At 35.7% G+C, this 21,179-nt stretch overlaps 2 protein-coding genes and 1 long non-coding RNA gene across 6 annotated transcripts in view; 1 reads left to right on the top strand and 2 right to left on the bottom strand.

Annotated features, from left to right (window-relative positions):
- LOC149475457 (uncharacterized) overlaps positions 1 to 2,407 on the bottom strand; it is a 252,747-nt gene extending 250,340 nt beyond the window's left edge. For all 3 annotated transcript variants that reach the window (XR_016318058.1, XR_016318057.1, XM_089713330.1), the window contains exon 1: positions 349 to 2,407. Coding sequence is in view for 1 of the 3 variants with exons in the window: in XM_089713330.1 (XP_089569456.1) it covers positions 349 to 1,905 (1,557 nt within the window). In the remaining 2 variants the exon portion in view is untranslated. The remainder of the gene's footprint in view (positions 1 to 348) is intronic.
- A 2,062-nt stretch (positions 2,408 to 4,469) lies between these two features.
- Positions 4,470 to 18,443, bottom strand: LOC149475455 (putative fatty acyl-CoA reductase CG5065). 2 transcript variants are annotated; one of them, XM_089713420.1, is made up of 15 exons: positions 18,396 to 18,443; positions 16,848 to 16,943; positions 16,286 to 16,416; positions 15,671 to 15,758; positions 15,274 to 15,346; positions 13,683 to 13,773; positions 13,372 to 13,517; positions 12,780 to 12,889; positions 12,313 to 12,396; positions 10,990 to 11,098; positions 8,963 to 9,140; positions 6,884 to 6,954; positions 5,738 to 5,995; positions 5,029 to 5,305; positions 4,470 to 4,563 (listed from the first exon to the last, which is right to left on the bottom strand). In XM_089713420.1, exons 2-14 carry the CDS (start codon positions 16,936 to 16,938, stop codon positions 5,209 to 5,211), a joined length of 1,527 nt encoding a protein of 508 aa, XP_089569546.1. In that variant the 5' UTR covers positions 16,939 to 16,943; positions 18,396 to 18,443; the 3' UTR covers positions 4,470 to 4,563; positions 5,029 to 5,208. The 2 variants fall into 2 exon arrangements, with proteins under 2 accessions (XP_089569546.1, XP_089569547.1); XM_089713421.1 differs by having other exon boundaries at positions 4,470 to 4,577; positions 5,032 to 5,305.
- LOC149475456 (uncharacterized) lies at positions 12,130 to 13,558 on the top strand. The gene is made up of 3 exons (XR_016318087.1): positions 12,130 to 12,369; positions 12,717 to 12,885; positions 13,376 to 13,558. It is a non-coding gene; the product is annotated as an uncharacterized LOC149475456 (long non-coding RNA).
- Positions 18,444 to 21,179: the final 2,736 nt, after the last annotated feature.

Genomic DNA, 21,179 nt, shown 5'->3' with positions numbered 1-21,179 from the left:
AAGAATAAAAATTCATATGTTTTAGACACTTAAGTTCTAAAATACCATGCAATTGACTTGTTAATGCAATTTTATGAGGAAATAATATTATTTGTAAAAAGCAAGACTGTCCACTAGATTATAATAATTATAACAGACTAGCTTTCCGCCTGCAGCCTGCTGTGTCTAAAACCTAATAAATTATACTCTATCGACTAAAACAAACTGCATCAAAATCCGTTGCATAGTTTTATAGATTTAAGTGTGGGTAAATAGGGGCAGAGAAAGCGACTTTGTTTTATACTATGTAGTGAATTAGTGATTATATATAAGTATACTGTATGTATGTTTTAATTAAAAATTACTCACCTCGCTATCCTTGTTCCTTAAATCCTCCATGCTTCGGCTAATATTCCCTTTCCAATTATTAAGAACACCATAATCACTTTTTTCATGGTCCACAAATGGCACATCATAGATATGTTCTTTTTGCAAATAGAATTCCGAATTCAAAACTTTGCACTTACAATTTAAATGACACTTAAAACCTTCTTTGTCCTCGTTCAAACGACACTTATCGCACTTCTCGTTGGATTCCAAATTTGAATCGTTCTGGAATGTGCTTATGCGCCTGGATATATTTTCGTTGCTACACGAACACGGCAGTTTTTCGTTTAGTCGCGTATATGGAAGACTTAATGTTGAATTATTTGTCATCATGGCACAATTTAACGAATTGAGGCACTTGGAAAACGGATCACGGCTTTGATTTGTTAATGTCCTGTTTGTGATACCTAATATTTCGGTACACAGATAGTGTATTTCTTTCGGCTTATCAGTGACATTATCTTCTGATATATCATACATGTTTTTGTTTTGATTGTGTGTTTTAGATTCGCGTTTCTGTAACGCCTGTTCCAATTTTTCTAGCATCTTTTTTGTATCTTTTTTCTTTTCTGGTTGCTCAGGGCTTGGAGCGGCGAAAATTCTAGGTGGTTTTTTCGGCGGCGGTCCTGGTGGTAGAGGTTGTTTTAAAGCCTTTTTAAGTGTATCTGTGAGGATGAGATGTGGATTTTTTCGTTCTAAACGCATTGTTTCATTTGAACCGCTGAGATCGTCCATAGATACTAAATTAGATTCACTTTTTTCCGGCTTTTCATATTGAGAAACAAGCTTCTTAATTTTACTGTTTTTTTCTTCATCCACATTTTCTGTTTCTGAACTAACACCACTATCCGTTAATGAATCCTGCTTGTCGGCTTTCTTGTTTTTATCCACTTTAGCATACTGATCCAATATGTGTCTTGGTACTTCTGAATCAGGTATGGAATCTGGTGATTTATCAGATATCTCCTCAATACTAATAGAATTAGAAGCGATAAAGTTTTCTTTCCTCATTTGATCCTCTATGAAGTTACCCAATTGTTTCAATCTGTCCTTTGAAAGCTTTTTATCACTTTTCTTTAATGAGAAATCGCTGGTTTCTGACCGTCCGTTGCAGCTTCCATGTCTTTTGGGACCCTGGCTAATAATCTGGCTTCGGTCACAGCGAAACGCATGGCTTCTATGTAATTTCTTCCCTGGATCACTTGACTGGCGTGATAAAGACACTTTTGTGTCATATAAACTTATCTTTAAGTCATTACTACTGTATAAATAACTAGTATTAGGCTGTATTGACCAATCCTGACTCAAAAACTCGGAGTTATTGACGAAATTACTTTCTTCCTGTGATATATCATCATCCTTGTTCTCTTTGTTGGAATTGTCGTGTTCAGAATTGATTTTACTTGCGCTTTGTTTGTAATCGGTATATTTACTTAGGTGCGATGTGTTTTTCTTAATAACCAATACTTCGGTTTCAGACTGTAAGCTCTCGAATTTACTTTTTATAGCTTGAACTCTGTTTTTAGGCTGAGATAACATTATTTTAAATAACAGAATACATTTTCAACATGTACAACCGTATAAACACTTACTTTGTACGCATACTTCACTCACAAAAACCTTTGAAATATATTTGTTAACTTATTTAATATTTGTATTTAAATCGACATCATAACACAGTCACACCAGTTCCATGAACTTATGTTTTTTTTTCTTCTAATTCATACCGACAAGGCAAAGGAAATAGACTTGTTTTAACTTTCTTTTTACAAACAACTGCAACGTGATTCCATGCACTGAGTCGTTCCTAGTTTGAAAAACAACAGTAACAGATGTTTTCAAAAGTACAGTTGTTTTAATGTAAATACTAAAACAGTTAAAACACAAATCTTAGTCACTTCTTCACTTGACAGAAAGTTTATTCAGACGATAACTATGTTTATATACATCTCGCGGCTTTTGTCACATAAACAGCGACACAGTACACATTACTTGCTCTGTGCAGTACACAGCAGCTGTTGGCTGTTTTCGATTTGAGGACAAGCAACTCTAGAGTCTAGACTTGTGCAACAACCGCAACGCAAACGTCACTCGTTCGGCATATTTAAATGTTGCCACTTGCTATATCGTATGGACTTAAAGTTGAAATAACGGAACCAAAACTTTGATTTTTAATAATACGATAAGTTTAAGAGCGATATTATTAAAATATTGTTATTAATCGCTCTTTAAATTTATTTCTGCTTCAATGATTGCATTAAACAACTTTTCTGATACGTATCGAAGTTGAATTGCCATATAAGAAAAAAAAGTGTAAATGTCAAAATTTTAACAGTTTTTAATCTGTGTTTATTATAAAAAAAGAAAAAAAGTGTTTAAAAATTTAAATTTAAATAGGGTTCCGTAATATCTGCCGTACCGAAAGGTAAAATCTCTGACTAATATATAGTAATCTGTGGGTAAAATTGGTTAATGTGTATTCAAACGGTATTTTATGTCTGCACCAAGCTGTCTCGTGTGTCCATGGTCAACAATTAATACAAATTTTCATAATGTAAGTATTTTTAATTGTGTTTATCAAACTTCAAAGTACCTAAGTTCAAACTTTGACCAGATTCAAAAACTAAATTATATCTTAAAATCGCTCCCTTGGTTGTGACGTGAAACTTTCAAGGTGAAAGAAAAACAATCAAACACACTGCATGTAGGTATAATCTCTTTCAATTACTTACTAAAAATGAATTGAAAAAAACTTTGCTACCTATAATATATAATGAAAATCGTAGACAGAGAATTAATCTACGATAAAAACAAATAATAGGTACCTAACTGGTACCTATTTGTGCTATACTTATTGATATTAGGTAGGGTACCTATGTCAGTTTGATCTGGCTAATCGCCAAAATGCTCCGACCTACTTTTTAAATTAGGTTCTCAATTTAGGCGTTTCTAGGGTACTCGAGTATTTTCCGTAGGTTTTACTTTGTTTACAGGAACTTAATTCAAAGAAAAAAATAAATGTGCACGAAAATCTATTTCATAATAACGAATCGTGTACCTAATTTAGCAGTAGGTGTGGTAGTACCAGCCCCCCTAGACAAGTGGCTTTCTATTAGCGTAAAGTTCAATAGAATAGATTATGAATGTATGAGATTGACGTTTGATTACGACGGCGACGACGATTGCTTACGTCAATCTCATACATTCATAATCTATTCTATTGAACTTTACGCTAATAGAAAGCCACTTGTCTAGGGGGGCTGGGGTAGTACAGATAATATTTTATCTAGTTAATTATGTAGTATGAAGTGAGTATTTAAGTTATTATACAAAAAAACTTTTCTATAATTCAAATTGCATTCATTAATTTGAGTCTATCTTTACATGGGAATTCATTATACCAACGAAAAACCACAGCCAAAGCGGAATTTTAAGTATAATTTAGTTACAGTGACATCTATGTTTTCAAGTATAAACAATAATGTTCGTTATGGTTCTTATTCTTTGAAAAGTTAAACATTAGGATCATAGATGGCAGCACAGCGAAATCGATTTTAATCGATTTATATATTTTTATAAAAATTAAAAAGATAAATTTAGTAATAATAATTTTGATGCATCGAAATAATTGAATTTAGTAATTTTATATTCAATTTTGTTCATGTACATACAATATTTTACAATTTACAGACATAAGTTTGTAAGATTGCATATTAAAACAATTACCTATTGATATTTTTCAGTGCTGTATTTTATAATTACTTACTAGAATAACACATACCTACGCTTGAGAAATATGTACCTAATTAGGAATTTGCTTTTAGTTTCGTAAAGTATGAAATATTCATCCATAATAACGTTCAAGTATAATGTTATGGACTACCTAGTAAGTAGGATTAAATAAGACATTTTAAAGCAGTGGTCAGTGATATATTATATGTAGTATCATTTATTTAGTAAATATTCATATTTATTATTATAATAAAGTACCAAAGTAATAATACTTTTTCCTTCTTAATTTAATAATTATGGTAGGTCATTAAGGTACTTAAGTCATTTTTAACACAAATATTTCTGTAGGTACGAATAATAAAAAGGCAATATTATTAATAAAGCATTTATCTATAATTCTATAGTCTCACACTTAAAATTTGTAAATATTACAATAGTTCTTCGATTTAAACTATAGGTAGGTACCTAGTTACAACACACTTGGGTTGTTGAGGAAGTGATTATGAGGAAGAGGAGGAGGAAGAGGAATTTTCACACGCATATTTAGGGGATGCGGATGAGGAAGAGGATATTTTTTTGAGGAAGAGGATGAGGAAGAGGAAGCGGATGAGGATGAGGATGATAGGAAATTATAATCAAGTCGAGTCACTTTTTTATTTAGATAGATTAGGTTTTGTCGAGTTATATGCATAAACAAAAGCTCATCTAGAGTCCGATCCGCCCGATCGAATCGGCCTGGCATAGCGCTGCGCGTAGCGAGTGCGTTGCCATAGATACGGCATCCTCATAAATTTCCTCAAAATTTTGAGGAAGCGATTATAGCGGAAGAGGAATTTTTTATTTTTATTTTTGAGGATGCGGTAACGGTTGAGGAACCCAAAATATTGCGGAACTTCCGCATTATGAGGAAGCGGAAGAGGAATCCTCAACAACCCTACAACACACATCAACAAATAATAAAATTTTATTCAAAATTATGGACCATAGTCCACAGTCAAAACTCAAAATTGTATCACACCATGATCACATCATATTTTCTTCACATCTTTCATTTTTACTCTGTGATATTTTTTTTTCTTTCTTTCGCGCGGGAAATAACGTCACAGTTTCTCAATACAGGTAACTTTGTACGACATTAGAGTTTACAATCCACCATCCCATAGACGTATAGAAGAGACCATGGACAAGCCGCTGTAGGTTTTTTAATCTGTAATAAATTATAAAATTAATAACGCGCGGGAAAACTTTTGAAGACTGTAATTTGGCCCCTTGGAAAAAAGTCCTTGCTCATTGCCAAAATTGAAAAAATATTTAACATTTTTGTTATAGTACCTATTAACTCAAAGTATTAAGTACATACCTATATTAAATTATTTTATACACATTTCCTAGGAAATCTATACATTTCCTAAATCCTAAATAGCAATCGGAAATGTAAAACATCTAAGATATTGGAAGGTACGCGGGACGAGGGGTGTGTAATGTATATATCGCAGTCGGATTGTATTATCCGCCGTATTACAAACGGCCGGCATTTTGTGATATTTCCGGCATTTCCTAGGGTTTGTATAAGCACAATTCCTTGATTTCATACATTTCCGGTAACATATAGATAAAATCTTTAACCAATTAACCTTACCTCTTATTATGCTTAATAGCTTTAGGAATATCCTCATCTTTTTCTTTTAAAATATACTTCCTTGCGCCATGCGTCGACTTCTCCATATATTTCAATTGATCTATTTCTTCTATCTCATAATAAAATTCATTTTTGTCAATATCCTTTATAGCTGATCTTAATTTTACGAAGTTTTCATTGCAAAACGTCCATTGCTGTGTTGTGTAGTATTGGAGAGCTATCTGCACGGAATATATGCGTCGTTGTATTTTAGTTAATCTGAAATTTTAGACTTTTATTTTATAAACTAACCAAAACTAAAATATAATATCTAACACTCCCACTGTTCGCAAAATAAAATTAAGGTGCACATATATTTTCTCTACCTATGCTACATAAACACACTGTCATAATTATATGTATCATTTAGTACTGAATCATTGCATCTGTACAGTCACGTGGTCTCCTCTGAAAATCAGTGCAGCAATACATCTATACTAATATTATAAAGCTGAAGAGTTTGTTTGTTTGTTTGAACGCGCTAATCTCGGGATCTACTGGTCCGATTTAAAAAATTCTTTCGGTGTTAGATAGCTCATTTATGATGAGGAAAGCTATAGGCTATAATATATCATCACGCTACGACCAACAGGAGAGGAGCCACGGGGGTGAAACCGCGCGGAGCGGCTAGTTTTAAATAATGGTTACTGCTTTGCTGATGGGGAGTCCTCTTTGCCACCAATCCTATCTTTTTTTCTGTTTTGTGTGTTAGATTAGTTACTAAGATTTATATTTTTATTATGGTGGAAAATAAAACGTTTTCTATTTCTATTTCATATACATTATGGGTCTGGGTGAGAAATATGGAAAAACAGATAAACGGGTTATTTATCGTAGCACAAAACTATTGATTTTAAGTAGGAAAATTATTTTTTTTTTATTTCCAAAAACATTTGTTTCGTAGAGGGCCAAATAGATATATATATATATATATATATATATATATATATATATATATATATATATATATTATATGTACTTACTATAATATTATAAATTATTGATACAACGAATATAATGTTAATGAGATGAAATATCTGACAAAGCTCCTTTTTTAATTAAAACTACGATAAAAACTTCTTATAAATTAAAAACTACGATACTCACATTGGTTTCTTACCCATCATCACAAAAATTGAATCAACAGCTAGAGCTGGCAATAAATGCTCGAATATAACCTAAAATCAAGAATTATCTATTAGTTTTGAAACCATACAAAAATTAGGCAGTTTGCAGCCATGATAGTCGACGAACAATATTCAAATTCAAACATTTTTTTATTAAATTACACTTTATTTTAGACCGCATATTTCGCAATAAAAGGTAGCCTCTCAGGGTCTAAAGATTATCTGTGCCAAGTTTCATCAAAATTGGCCCAGTAGTTTATAAATATAAATAATAAAATAAATAAATAAATATTATAGGACATTATTACACAAATCGACCTAGTCCCACAGTAAGCTCAATTAAGGCTTGTGTTGTGGGTACTAGGCGACGATAAATATAATATTTAATAAATACATAATATATAGATAATAACACCCAGACCCAAGAACAAATAATTGAGTTCATCACACAAATATTTGCCCTGACCGGGGATCGAACCCGGGACCGTCGGCTCAGTAGGCAGTTACTTTACCACTGCGCCAACCGCGTCGTCGTTATGCGTGAAAACCATACATATGTCGTGGCCATATCGTAGATTTGCTCATTTCATGATATGATCGATCATTTCACGAAATGGTCGCATTTCATGAAATGGCCAACATAGTTTGATCATTAAATCGTCAACGTTTCACGATTTGGCCATCCACATTTGGCCAGATCGTATAAAATATAAAGAGTTCATAAAATATTAAAATTCAGCATATTCTAAAAACTTGTTTAATGTCATTTAAGTTAGTGCCGCGGCAGCGGCCGGCGAATGCTAGAAGCGAATCGTTTTTGTAATAAAAAACAGTTAGGTTAGGTTAGGTTAGACTTTGATAAACAACGCACGAGCCGAGCGAGCAAAGCGAGCGTGCCGCGGCAGCGGCCGGCGAGTGCCAGAAGCGGATAGCTTTTTAAAAAACAAACAATTTTTAAAAAATAATATATATCCTAAAAGAAAAATGCGTCTTAAATTATTTTATTTAAGACGCATTTTTTCTTCAATACATATAAGATATCCACATTTTCCATAGTAGGTACTCGAACCGTCGTAAATTCTTTGCTATGACTTTCTTCATATTGTTATTAAACGAATTATGAAGTTTTTAACTGCGAATAATTAAATTTTCGCCAGCGGCCGCCATCTTATCACATAAACACAGAGCTTGCAGCGCCTCTACCTTATATTAATGTAACTATTTTACGATATGATCAAATAATTTTGATAATTTCATGAAAAAACCGCGCGTTTAGTTGGCCATATCGTGAAACGATTTCTTATCATTGATCTGCTCAAGCCACATCATGATGTGGCCAAACTAAATTGGCCATTTCACGAAATGCGACCATTTCGTGAAATGGCCAGTCATATCATGAAATGAGCAAATTTACGATATGGCCACGAGACATACATAATTACAAACCTTTCCTCTTTATAATATTAGTAGGTATAGATTACCTAACTATGCCCGTGATTTCGTTAAACAAATCATCCAGTTCTTTTTTGTTAATGGTTATATAACAGACACACAGACTAACAATTTTTTGAAAGTGAAAGTGTTGAGAGCAAAATTTCCAGGTCGCGTCATGGCAATACCGTCACAGAGCAAGGCGACGATTTTGGTATATTTTAATCTTACCAAAGAAGTTTCACTTCTGACACGTGTGTTCGGCACAATACGCTTTTTATTGTTTCTAAACTCTTCTACAGTTTCATAATAGGTATAGGAGAGCTTTCGTCATTATTATAATTTAAAAATAATCCACCAATAAGCTACTTTTACCACGATTATTTCTCTTTTTCATGGATCAAAAGAAAGATATAAGTATAATAAACTAGCTGTTCCCGCGGTTTCACCGGCATTGCTCCGCTCCTGTTGGTTGTGGCGTGATGATATTATATAGCCTTCCTCGATAAATAGGCTATTTAATGGAATTTTTCAAATCGGACCAGTAGTCCCTGAGTTCGCGTTCAAACAAACAAACAAACAAACTCTTCAGCTTTTTAACATTAGTATAGTATAGATGAAAACTTACACTCATATTGTATTTAAATCTTGAACTAGTGATGCCACCAGAGGGCGCCCATAGAGTATCGTCGAATGGCACAGTTTCGACAACTTTTAAACCTAAGTCTCTCATATCTTTCACTGTGATGTTGTTAAGGGATCCAGAGCAGGCATTGTATATGGGTATATCATCGGTTATTTCTAATCTGTAAAGGCAAGAATACGTTATTTTATTTAATAGTAATAGATAAATAGTTACTTCGTAGTTCAAGTTATAATATTATGTTAGGAAGACGAAAGTTTTTGAGGGTAGATGAATATTGTTCCTCATTCGCATTCGCACGTTAAAGCTACGAAAAGTTCAGTTTTTGCTTATATTTAGATATAGAAATCTGTGAAAAATGAATTTAGCATTCACCAGCATACAAAAATATAAATAAAAATAAAAGACGTGTGGCACTCGGGGACTGCCGCGGTAAAGCTATTGCATGCTATGCCTTCAAGCCACACCTCCGCGCCCGTCCCCGTGGGGAGCGTGAGGTTTTTCGTTACTAAATTTCTGGATTCGGTCCCCGCGCTCAAGGCCCGCGATAGAAGCTATGCAATAGCTTAATAAACATTATCTACATATAGATACTGCCGTTATAGAATATATTTTTAAAAGTTGTTCGGAAAATATGATTTAATAAAACAAGGCTAGAAATTTTACGTGTTTATGTTTTTCTTTTTCTGTTTTTTACGGTATGCACCAAAAAGAAAGAATGAAAGAAAAAATGTGTGCGTGTACTAGTGTACACACGTAAGAAGTGAAACTTCTTTATGAGTGATTCTTTATTTTTCAAAAAATAATTTACTATATGTAACATTACAGAAATACGTCGAATTACGCGTGGTAGGGATAACAAAAAGGTGGCGCGTAACGGAAAAATGTCACGCGTAACGAAAAAATGTTACACTAAATTTTTTTCCAACCCCGATAAAGAAGTTTCATTTCAAAAAATGAAAAGCATTAGCGTATTTGTGATTTAAAATCCAGCAAAGCAACACTATCAGACCATTAGTGCCATCTGCCCCTTTGCTAGCATTTCTATAAATCACTAGCTTTCCGCCCGCGGATTCGCCCGCGTTTTCAAATAAAAACCCGCATAGTTCCCGTTCCCGTGGGTTTTCCGGGATAGAACCTATCCTATGTGTTAATCCAAGTTACGCTCTATATGTGTGCTAAATTTCATTGTAATCGGTTCAGTAGTATTTGCGTGAAAGAGTAACAAACATACACATACACATCCAAAGTAGGAATTAGTAGAATTACTAGGATATTATTTATACCAGTACTAATACCACAGTATTACCATCCTACAGTATGGCGACGAATGTACTTGTGCAGAGAAACGGAGGGGAACTGGCGGGGGGTCGGGCGACGCGGGCCGCTTAATGCAATCACGCTGAGTTTGCATTAACTATCGCGAAAGGACGACGCAGTCGTATTTTTTGTGTAATAATTTTATTATACATAGGTACTTACATATTCTATTATGACGCGCAAAAACTGTTCCGTTTACGGATGTAAATCTACATTGAAATCCCAGAAGGAAACAATATTTTAGAAAGATTGTATTAATTGTATCTGTTGAATTAAAATCAAAGCTATGTATATGTTGTCCTCATTATTTTCTAATCAGATTGTACATCCCAATGCGAATGCATTACTTAGTTAAATGGTATAATATACAATTAAGAACATCCAAAAATAAAGTGTCCACGTAAATAATATTTAGCAGTGCAATATCTGTAATTATATATTTATGAACAAATAATTACATCAGATTTAATAATCGCAATTATTTTGAATGTACATATGAATAAATGATTTCATCATAATATTAATAATCAAAATTGTTTTATTTCCCATTTGTTGCAACCCTAGCGTATTTTCGTGTGGCAGCGTAAGTACCTACGCTGGCGGCGGCATCGCGCGACATCAAAGGCGATTCCTTACTGTAGGAAATAATATTGTAATACTGTGCTAATACGTCTTACAAAGTTTCTACTCACTTTTTAGTTCCTCGAATCCAGGCAGCAGCTATGAAACTTTTAATAGCGACATCTACGGGAATATAGTCGGCTATCAAGTCTGGTTTAGAGAGCGTTGTTCGTAGGACACCTGTATATTAGATAAAAAAAAATGTGGCACTCGGGGACTGCCGCGGTAAAGCTATTGCATAGCATGCCTTCAAGCCACACCTCCGTGTCCGTCGGAGTGGGGAGCGTGAGGTTTTTTCGTTACGGAATTTCTGGATTCGGTCCCCGCGCTCAAGGCCCGCGATAGAAGCTATGCAATAGCTTAATAACAATGAAAATAAAATAACTTACTAATATTGTCAGTGCGAAAGTGTGTTGTTTTGTTTGTCCCTTAGGTTGCATGGAGCGATTTTATGGTATGATGTTTGTGTCTGGGGATAGTTGAGAGGCTAGAGAGTTATATCACTGTGATATAACTTACCTACATCTCATTCCCATAGGAATTTCCTCATAGACAAAGCTGAAGGTAATAACAGCTAATAAGCTAAAATATGTACTTTCATATTATGTTATTAGAGGTATATTTAGGCCGGTTGCATAGCTTCACCGACCAACAGTGCGTACGTCAGTCGCGCTTGTCATATGTATGGAAATTCAGAAAACCGTTCATAGCTAGACCGACCATATGCACGCGTTTCCATACATATGACAAGCGCGATTGGCGTACGCACTGATGGTCGGTGAAGCTCTGCAACCGGCCTTAACGAAATTATCATTCTATTTTGTTGTTGGGAAAATACGTGTAATGCTAGGCGTCCATTACAGGCGGATCGGGCCGGGCCGCATCGCAACGGGCCGTCTCTAATGGACGCGCTGTTTGCTCCTGCGTCCACCTGTACGGGGCGCGGCGGATCGCCTAGGCGGATTTTATCTAACAGACGCTCGCCGCTTACATCCGCCTGCCTGCGTCCACTAGACGGGTCGGGGCGGACCGGGCCGCAGCGCACCGCCGGCAGAAATCCGCCTGCGAAGCGATATCCGCCAATGCGTTGCGGCCCGCCCCGGCCCGATCCGTCGCTAATGGACGATGTTTCATACAAAACATAGGCCGGCGTATTTTTGCGTTGCGATGCGGCCCGGCCCGATCCGCCTAGTGGACGCCAGCCATAATTGCGCAAGCGAAATGTTTTCGCTACAGAGTAATTAACTTTCCGACATCAATCATCGGGGTCTCATTGATCCTCCCTTATTAGATAGAGGAATTTTCTCACTCCACATACGTTTATATAGTTATTGCTTAATGTTTTAAAGTATACCTTCTTAACATAAGTTAAATAAAAAACAAATATAGTTTACCTTTAGCGGATGCAACCAGAATTCCAGCTGGTCCATTCAAGTTGGCATTCCAACCAGGTAAGGGCTCCAAGTGACATGAAATTACTGTAAACATAAGAACAATACAATCTATATCATCACTACTCTGTCTGTTTGTTCGCGATAAACTCTAAAACTACTGGACCGATTTTCATTCTGTTTTTGTAGGAAACTAGGTTAAGTTTTAGACATTGCGGGTGAAACCGCAAACGTAAAGCTAATCAACCATATATTTAAATTTGAAAAATTTACTTAATAGGTAGGTACTGAATTTTTAACATTTTGAATTTTGATTACTGTATTAGCGGAATTTCCAGTTCTTGCGGTATTATCATCTCCAACCAGTAAATATTAAATCAAATTTAATTTTTATTTATTTATTTCAGGCAACAATGAGCGTAGTACAGTAAATTAAGAATATGAAGCCCAATACTAGAATCTCTAAATACCTATAGAAGGTCGAAGTATAACAGCCGGTATTTTGCCTCTGTTCTCATACACTACGTGTTCTGCTAACTGTTTCGTGAAGACATACGTGTTTGGCAGTTCTCCGAGGTATCTGAAATAGTTAGGTATAAATATGGAAATTGAAAACATTTACTGAACATGAACTGAGAATTTTTGTCTGTTTGTATGTGCGGGCTAATCTCAAAAAGTACTGCATGGATTTACTTCAAATTTGGTACAGAGTTAGCTTGAGACCTTAGGAAGGACATAGTATAGGTTTTATCCTGGAAATCTTACAGGAACGGGAAAAATGCGAAGCCGCTGGCTGAAAACTAGTATTTAATAGAAGACAACAGCTTCGCGAGGCTTTTCGCTCTTTGGATATCAGCCTACTTAATACATAAAATACTAGCTTTCCGCCCCGGCTTCGCCCGTGGTACCTACATGTTTAAACTATCTTATCTCTCAAGTTGGATCGAACTGCACTTGGTGTGCGAATTTTATTATAATCGGTTTAGTGGTTTAGGAGTCCATTGAGGACAAACATTGTGACACGAGATTTATATATATTAAGATAATAATGTTAGTTCTTACTTAGGAGTCAATATCTTCAGCGTCTCCGGGTCAACCGCCTCACAAATAGCCAGCGTTTCCCTCCAGTCAGCGTGGGGGGGATACATGACCTCCTCTATCGTCTCCCGATTGGTGTTCGAATAGCTGGTGGACACGTGGATGAAGCTCTGGAATGTTTAATGAAAATAAAAGTGAAATAAAAGAATGTGATTGGCGTTTATTAATTGATTGGAACTTATACAGGTTTATTTGTAAAACACCAGCAACCTCAGGACCAGGATAATATAAAAAAATAAGAAGTTTAATTTACTCATTAATAATATTGTATGCACCTCAAGATGTAGCATTTCCTTCGCCAAGTCTACCATTTCCCTGGTGCCTCGTAAGTTTAATTTTGCCGCAAAATCCAGTGTGTCATTGAATCTGGCAAAAGATGCATTATTGAATAACATATAATTTATCCTTTATCCGATGGGTATATTCGATTCCTACTGCTGACATTCTTACTCCCAAAATAAATAATAACGATTTTGGTAATTGTTTGTAATGCATGTACATTAAGATGTTATGAAAGTTACACTGGTCATCAAAAAAATCGACCCACCTTCATTACGTTTGCTATTTATCGATTATTTCACAAATAAGACGACTTAGATTGTTGTTTTTCATTGGGTCTGATAACATGTTTGTCATTATGTTTGTCGAAAATTTTACCGCACTTCATGATTCTAAACAAATTTTTATACAGAAATACTGTAAATTGTTGACTTGACAGTTTACCGCGACACAAATAATTATGCTTGTGTTTCCAGTTCAAAACTGACTTTTTTCGGGATCTAAGTTAAATGACTGATGCTGTAGTTTCGATTAATTTTGTCTCAAAATAATGGATACTATTGAATTTGAGGCTGTCCAAATTGTGGCTCTACTGATACAGGGGATAAGTCAACGTGCCGTGGCTAAAAAGTAAAATCTATTATAATCGATGGACGTCTTTATGTCATGCAATGACCAGACGAACGATTTGCTCAGTGCAACGTAAGAGAAACGGTCGATTATGATGAAGGCTCTGAAAATTTTTAGAGTGGCATTTCTTTGACAAGACGCAGGGAGCTTGACGATAAGAAAAAATCTCGATTTGAGACCTATAGAGCATATGTGGGACACTTAAAAAATGTTGTGTGGTTCTATGAAACCACGGTAAAAGTGAAACTTAGGCACACAATTATCGTATTTGTACGATAATGACTCCGAACACTGCTTTATACCTACTCGGCAGCCGACCGTCACGCGACATGCGCTACACAGACCAAAAAGTTTGAGACGATGTAATAAAAGTTTCACTTTAAAAATAAAGCTTAGAGCTCGTAATCCAGCCCCTACAACATTAGAAGACCTAAAAACCGCCATCAGGGAAGAATGGTAACGAGTTCCTCAAGACACCATCAAAATCATGATTACTATTTACTTCTCTAAAATGGTGAATGCAGGCTATCATTCGAGAAAGAGTTGGTGTATTACATTTCTATTCGTTTGTTACGTCATTATAATAATTATGTTAATACTACATAATGCTTTTAGTAATGATTGTAGCAAACGTAATTAATACTTTTGCGTTCGCCAAGTGTAGAATAAAAAAGTTGTTTGTCTGTAAAGTCGATTTACTGACGATAGTTGAACGTGCGAACGACCGATTGTGCTTCTTTGTCGCTCGTTCCGCGCTCTCTCGCTTGCACTTCAAGCCTTACATGGAACGCCTCAGAGCGAGGTAACGCCGCATGAGTCATGTTTTTTCGTTCGTGCAGCCGGCTCTATCGAATTATAAGACGTTGTCACGTCAAAAATGCGTAAAAAAGAGGGTAAAACTTCGTTGTAAAAATAAAATAGGCTTATTAGAATAAATCAATAATCAATACTACTAACCTTACACTAGCAGCCACATGAAAAACTATGTTCACTCGATTTATTAACAGTGTTCTGTCTTCTTCAGAGAGACCTATGAATAAATAAATAAATAATCATTTTTTAAACTCTAGGTGCTTCTGATTCAAATTTTTATATACCATCATCAAAATCATCACCACCATCATCATCAACATAAATATGGCAAATTAGCCAGAATTGACTCTTTTAGTTCTCTTTTTCACTCACGATAATAATTGAATCATGCCCTAGAATAGAATTATAATCTATACTAAAATAGCTGAAGAGCTTGTTTGTATGTTTGAACGTGCTAATCTCAGGAACTACTGGTCCGATTTGAAAAATACTTTCGGTGTTAGATAGCACAGCTAGTACACAATATAAAAGGAATGCATACCCAATCCGAGTTCAGAAACATCACCAGTCACGAAAAAAACTTTGCTCTCATAAACGCCAGGTCTTTCCTTGCGGAGACGGTCATAACACTGTAAATACATAAACAAATATTCACAATTAACAAATACATTTTATGAAGCTTTATTATGTCCCTAATGGTCTAAGATGGGTCGTCGGTCGGTCTGGTCGAATATAGGTCTTCCTTCAGTAGGTAGGTAATAATTAATTAAAAATATCCTGTCCAGGATTTGTCCAACAAACCCATCTTATTTATTCATATACTAGAGGTCCGCCCCGGCTTCGCCCGTGGTACATATTTCGCAATAAAAGGTAACCTATGTCCTTTCTCGGGTATCAAAATATCTCCATACCAAATTTCATGCAAATTGGTTCAGTAGTTTAGGCGTGATTGAGTAACAGAGAGACAAACAGAGTTACTTTCGCATTTATATTACATTAAATAGTATGGATTTATCATACATTTATTACAAAATTGGTCTAATTTTATTACCAGGAGAAGAAATAGGCTTTTTTGTATCCCACAGGAGCGAGAACTATGCGGGTTTATTTAGGTATGTAATGTAGTAATTAAATAAATATTTAAGAAATAACTTACAGGGCCCTTATACATATCTGCTAGCCTATCTTCCGATTTGACTCCCTTCTTGCTCCTGAGGAGCAAGTATATCCTTTCCAGATCCGTGCATGAGTAAAGGAGTTTCTCTATTAATATTGTGCCCATAAAACCTGAAAAATAATTAAAAAAAATTTCCTTATTATTAAAAAAAAGTGTCTGTGCCGAGCATACAAGTGAAACTTCTTTGGCAAGATAAAAAGTATCAAAATCGTCGCTTTCTTGGTCGCTTTACTCCATGACGTGAAGGTATTGCCATGACGATACCTTGAAATTTTAGTCTCCACGCGCCTATAAATTCAAAATGTTTTTTTCACTAACACTTAAAAATGTTTTATTTTCAATTCAACTTAACTATATGATTTAATACAAAACTGCTTGATTCATTTTAAAAAATATTTTAGCCTACGCTAATAACTAATAAAATATTATTACAATATTTTTTTTAATACTATAGTACCTTACTTTTAGGTGCAACAGCTATTTTATCCCGGTTCAACACGGGCGAAGCCGGGTAAAGCGGATAGTACGTAATAAAACTTACCAGAACCTCCAGTTATGAAAATTGTCTTTCCTTTATAATATTCCTTGATCCTTGGTACATCTTCCAAGTCACGGTCCTCCAGAAACGGCATTTTAGCTAAATTAATAAAAATATAGTTAAAAAAATAATTTAAAAACACGCTTCAATAAGACAAACAAATAAAATTATTGTATTGTCACCGATCCTTGATAAGTGTACAAAGTTTGAATTAAATCTGTCCGTTTTAAGTGGGTCAAAATCGAGTCTAAAGGAGTTGGTTACATACTTGTAAACATACAGGTGAAGCTAATAATAGCGTGTTAAAACCAATGGCGCCGTATTTTGTGATGTATTATAATTAAATCTATTAAGAATTCAAAGAAAGTACTGTAATCATTGTCCTCATAGGATGTTGTTTATTTATTAGATGAATAAAAAAATACAATTAACCTTAAAATTATACAATCAATTTTGTTTCTAACAACTTTATCGAGTTTGGGCTCGTTTAATTCGTGTTGAAAAATACACTAAAAAGTATTAAATAAAAATAACTACGTTAAAACAACCGACTTCAAAAACGGAAAAGTAAAAAATAAAAAAGATTTGATATTATTAATTAGGTAGATACTACATATTATTTAGATGTGCTATTTACTAAAAAGGTTTGATGTCGGTGCACGGGCTCAATACTCAATACTTAGTGCTTGGCCCTTGGTTACTCGTGCCAATTTACATACGTAGGTATACAAAATTTCAGCTCAATCGGTTACCGGGAACGGAATCAAAGTTACTTGCTACATTTCAATCAAGTCATCGAGATCAGACAAAAATGCTCATAAAATAAAAACTAGGTACTGGGCCTATCCGAATAAAATTTTTATGGGACCAATTCGACACCATTCCGCATCAGTTCCGTTCGGAAACCTCAGAGAAATCGGTGTACATACTTAAAAGAAAAAATACCGAATTTATAACCTCCTCCTTTTTTTGAAGTCGGTTAATAAAATAGTATACACTAACTGAATCAATGTATTTAGCTTTGATTTAGCAACTAGCTGCGCTCCGCGGTATTTCCCGCGTGGCTCCGCTCCTGTTGGTCCGTCTTAGCGTGGGCCTTCCTCGATAAATGGGCTATCTAACACCGAAATAATTTTTCAAATCGGACCAGTAATTCCTGAGATTAGCGCGTTCAAACAAACAAACAGTATAGATTGGTGACTACAATAATATCACAGACTAATAATAATATACTACGTATAATATCATCTTATTTATTACTAGCTTTCCGCTATGGGAAATAATGGCCTGCTATGTCGAAAACCTTAAAAAAGATATACTCAAACCTTATACAAAAACCCCGAAACTCACTCTATCTATTAAAAAAAAACACCATCAAAATCCGTTGAGTAGTTTAAAAGATGTAAGCATACAGACACAGACTGCTTATAGGTACTATGTATTTTTTTAACTCTACAAAACTCAGTGTTTCTAGAAAGATGTTGACTCAGCAACATGTTGTTTTATCTTTGTTGCTTAACAAAATGTTTAGCAAAACACAAAACTGATTACCTTTTAAGACACAGTCACTCTCCAACGTTCGTACACTACTGCAAGATGGCCACTGTCATTATTCTGAACAATTATATTATTATGAAGATTATATGTAAATAAAATGTATTATTCTCTGAACTTTGGCTTTACTAAAAGCATAAACTCATTCGCAAACTAAAGGGAATACAGGGTGTGTGAAATGAAACAATCTTGTAAGTTGTAGGCTGTAATTTTTATTATTTCGGTTTACAAGTTGATTCACAATAATCCCTACTATCCCTTCTTCCCTACTTCCCTACTAATATTATAAATGCGAAAGTAACTCTGTCTGTCTGTCTGTTACGCTTTCCCGCTTAAACCTCTCAACCGATTTTGATGAAATTTGGCACAGACAATCTTTAGACCCTGAGAAAGAACTTAGGCTACCTTTTATTGCGAAAAAACATCACGCTGGCGAAGCCACGGGTGGATGGATGCTAGTTGATAATAAAAAGAATTTCTACAGAATTAATTCAGTACTAGCAGAAAGTAATAATTCTATTAAAAAAATTGGTTGTCTGTAAAGTCGGTTTACTGACGATAGTTGAACGTGACAACGTCCGATTGTGCTTCTTTGTCGCTCGTTCCGCGCTCTCTCTCGCACTTCATTACATGGAACGCCTCAGATGAGTCAGAGCACAGACATAGATAGACTACGCAAGTACCGCGATCTGTATGAAAACCAAGCGTGTCATATTTTTTGTACTGACCTTGACGCGTTATGACGTCACGAGCGCTTTTTAGTGATGGTAATTTCATTTTACGCTTAATCGATTAGGACGCCATCCACTCGCGCGGCGATTCTAGTATCGTCCTATCCCATCGAAGTAAATCGAAAGAAATCAGATCAAACTAGATCTATGTCTAGGTAGTCAAATAAATGAATCGTAATCGATTACTAAATCGATTCAAGACAGAAAAATGATAATTACCATAGACAGAGGAATGATAAAATAAAGTTATAAACCTTTTAATATTCTAACAAGTAAACTAATGTGTTTTAGCTTTTTCTTACATATGCCCATTGTGTTACCATGTACTACGTACTAGAGAGGCCATCGAAAGAAAGTAATGAAACTGTCAATCAATCAATCTTTATGTCCCGTTGCATCGATCCATTTTTCTTTTATTTTCGGGTTACTTGGAAAACTGAAAAAACAGACATAGTCTAAGCAATAAGGAGTTTTCTTAAAAAACTCCCAAGATGACACTTTAACTAATGGCGTCCATGTCATAATATTTATTTTTAGTACCTTTGTATTAAAATACTTAAAAGTTCTAGGTCAAGTCTTTTTTTTTTTTTTTTTTTTTTTTTTTTTTTTTTTTTTATTAGAGATTAGGCAAGCATTTGACCATCGCTTCGCCTGATGGAAAGCGATAAGCATGGTCTAGGATGGAGCATGCTGACCTAATAGATGCCTATTCACTTTTCTTTTGAATAAGTCCAGATTGTAATTATCAGGAAACACGCAGGCCGGAAGATTGTTCCATTCCCTACTGGTACGCACGAGAAAGGAAGAAGCGTAACGCTTAGTGCGTATAGGTGGAATGTCGATGACATAGGGGTGGAGACCAGCACCGCGTCGACTCGACCGGTGGTGAAAAGGAGAAGCAGGTATCAGGTTGTGCAGTTCTTCAGCACATTCACCATGATAGATCCTGTAGAAAACTGCCAAACTAGCCACTTTTCGACGATGTTCCAAGCTGTGCAATTTCGAGGTCGTGAGGGCCTCATTCCCGATAAGCCTTATCGCTCGTTTTTCAATCGAGTCCAAGGCGCTAAGTTGGTATTTTGCTGCACCAGCCCAAAGGTGAGAACAATACTCCACACCCGACCGAACTTGAGCTTTATAAAGGTTTAGGAGCTGTTCCGGTGTGAAGAATTGCGCCACCTTGGAGAGAATTCCCAGCTTCTTGGCGGCAACTTGCACCTTGGACTCAATGAAGGTTTTGAAGTTGAGGTTAGAGGAGAGCTTTAGGCCTAGAAGCTCCAGTTCATTGGACAATTCCAAGGACACATCCTGAAAACTAGGTGTTAAATTTAAATCGGTGCGTTTAGCTGTAAACAGGCAGGCCTGTGTTTTCGAAGAGTTAAACTTAACCAAGTTGGCATCGCCCCATTCGGCCACTGATTTTAGAGTAAGGTTCAACCGTTCAACCATAGCCTCTCTTTGTGCCGCCAAAACATTATTACTCGTCTGCGCTTCGGATATGTAACTGTCTACAACTGTGCTGTCATCAGCATAACCATATATGCTCGGACCTAACAGATCATTTATATGAAGCAGAAATAAAGTAGCAGACAGTACTGATCCTTGAGGAACTCCAGCGTTAATGGGTAGTAGATCAGACGCACAACCATCGATCACAACACGAAGCGAACGCTCACCCAAGAAATCAGAGATCCAGTTGCGCAGGCTAGGACAGATCCCATATGCTGGAAGTTTGTTGATAAGGCCACTGTGCCAGACCTTGTCAAATGCTTTCGAAATGTCGAGGGATACGGCTACTGCCTCCCCGTGCTTCTCGATAGCAAAGCCAAAAGTATGAGTGAGGTGAACCAGAAGGTCCCCAGTAGACCTGTTACGTCGAAATCCGTATTGATGATCGCTGAGGAGATCGTTACCTTCTAGATACCTCAGAAGCCGGTTGTTTAAGATACGCTCCATAACCTTACAGATAATGGAGGTGATTGAGATAGGCCGGTAGTTACCTGGGTCGCTTCGGCTTCCTTTTTTGGGTATTGGCTGGACATTGGCTATT

Source organism: Colias philodice, chromosome 30, assembly GCF_061535455.1.
Source record: "Colias philodice isolate Cphi_HAF_F1 chromosome 30, ilColPhil1 Martin Lab GWU primary, whole genome shotgun sequence".
NCBI classification, from domain to species: domain Eukaryota; kingdom Metazoa; phylum Arthropoda; class Insecta; order Lepidoptera; family Pieridae; genus Colias; species Colias philodice.
The sequence above is the reverse complement of the archived record's forward strand: the minus strand, read 5'-3'. Positions and strand labels throughout refer to the sequence as shown.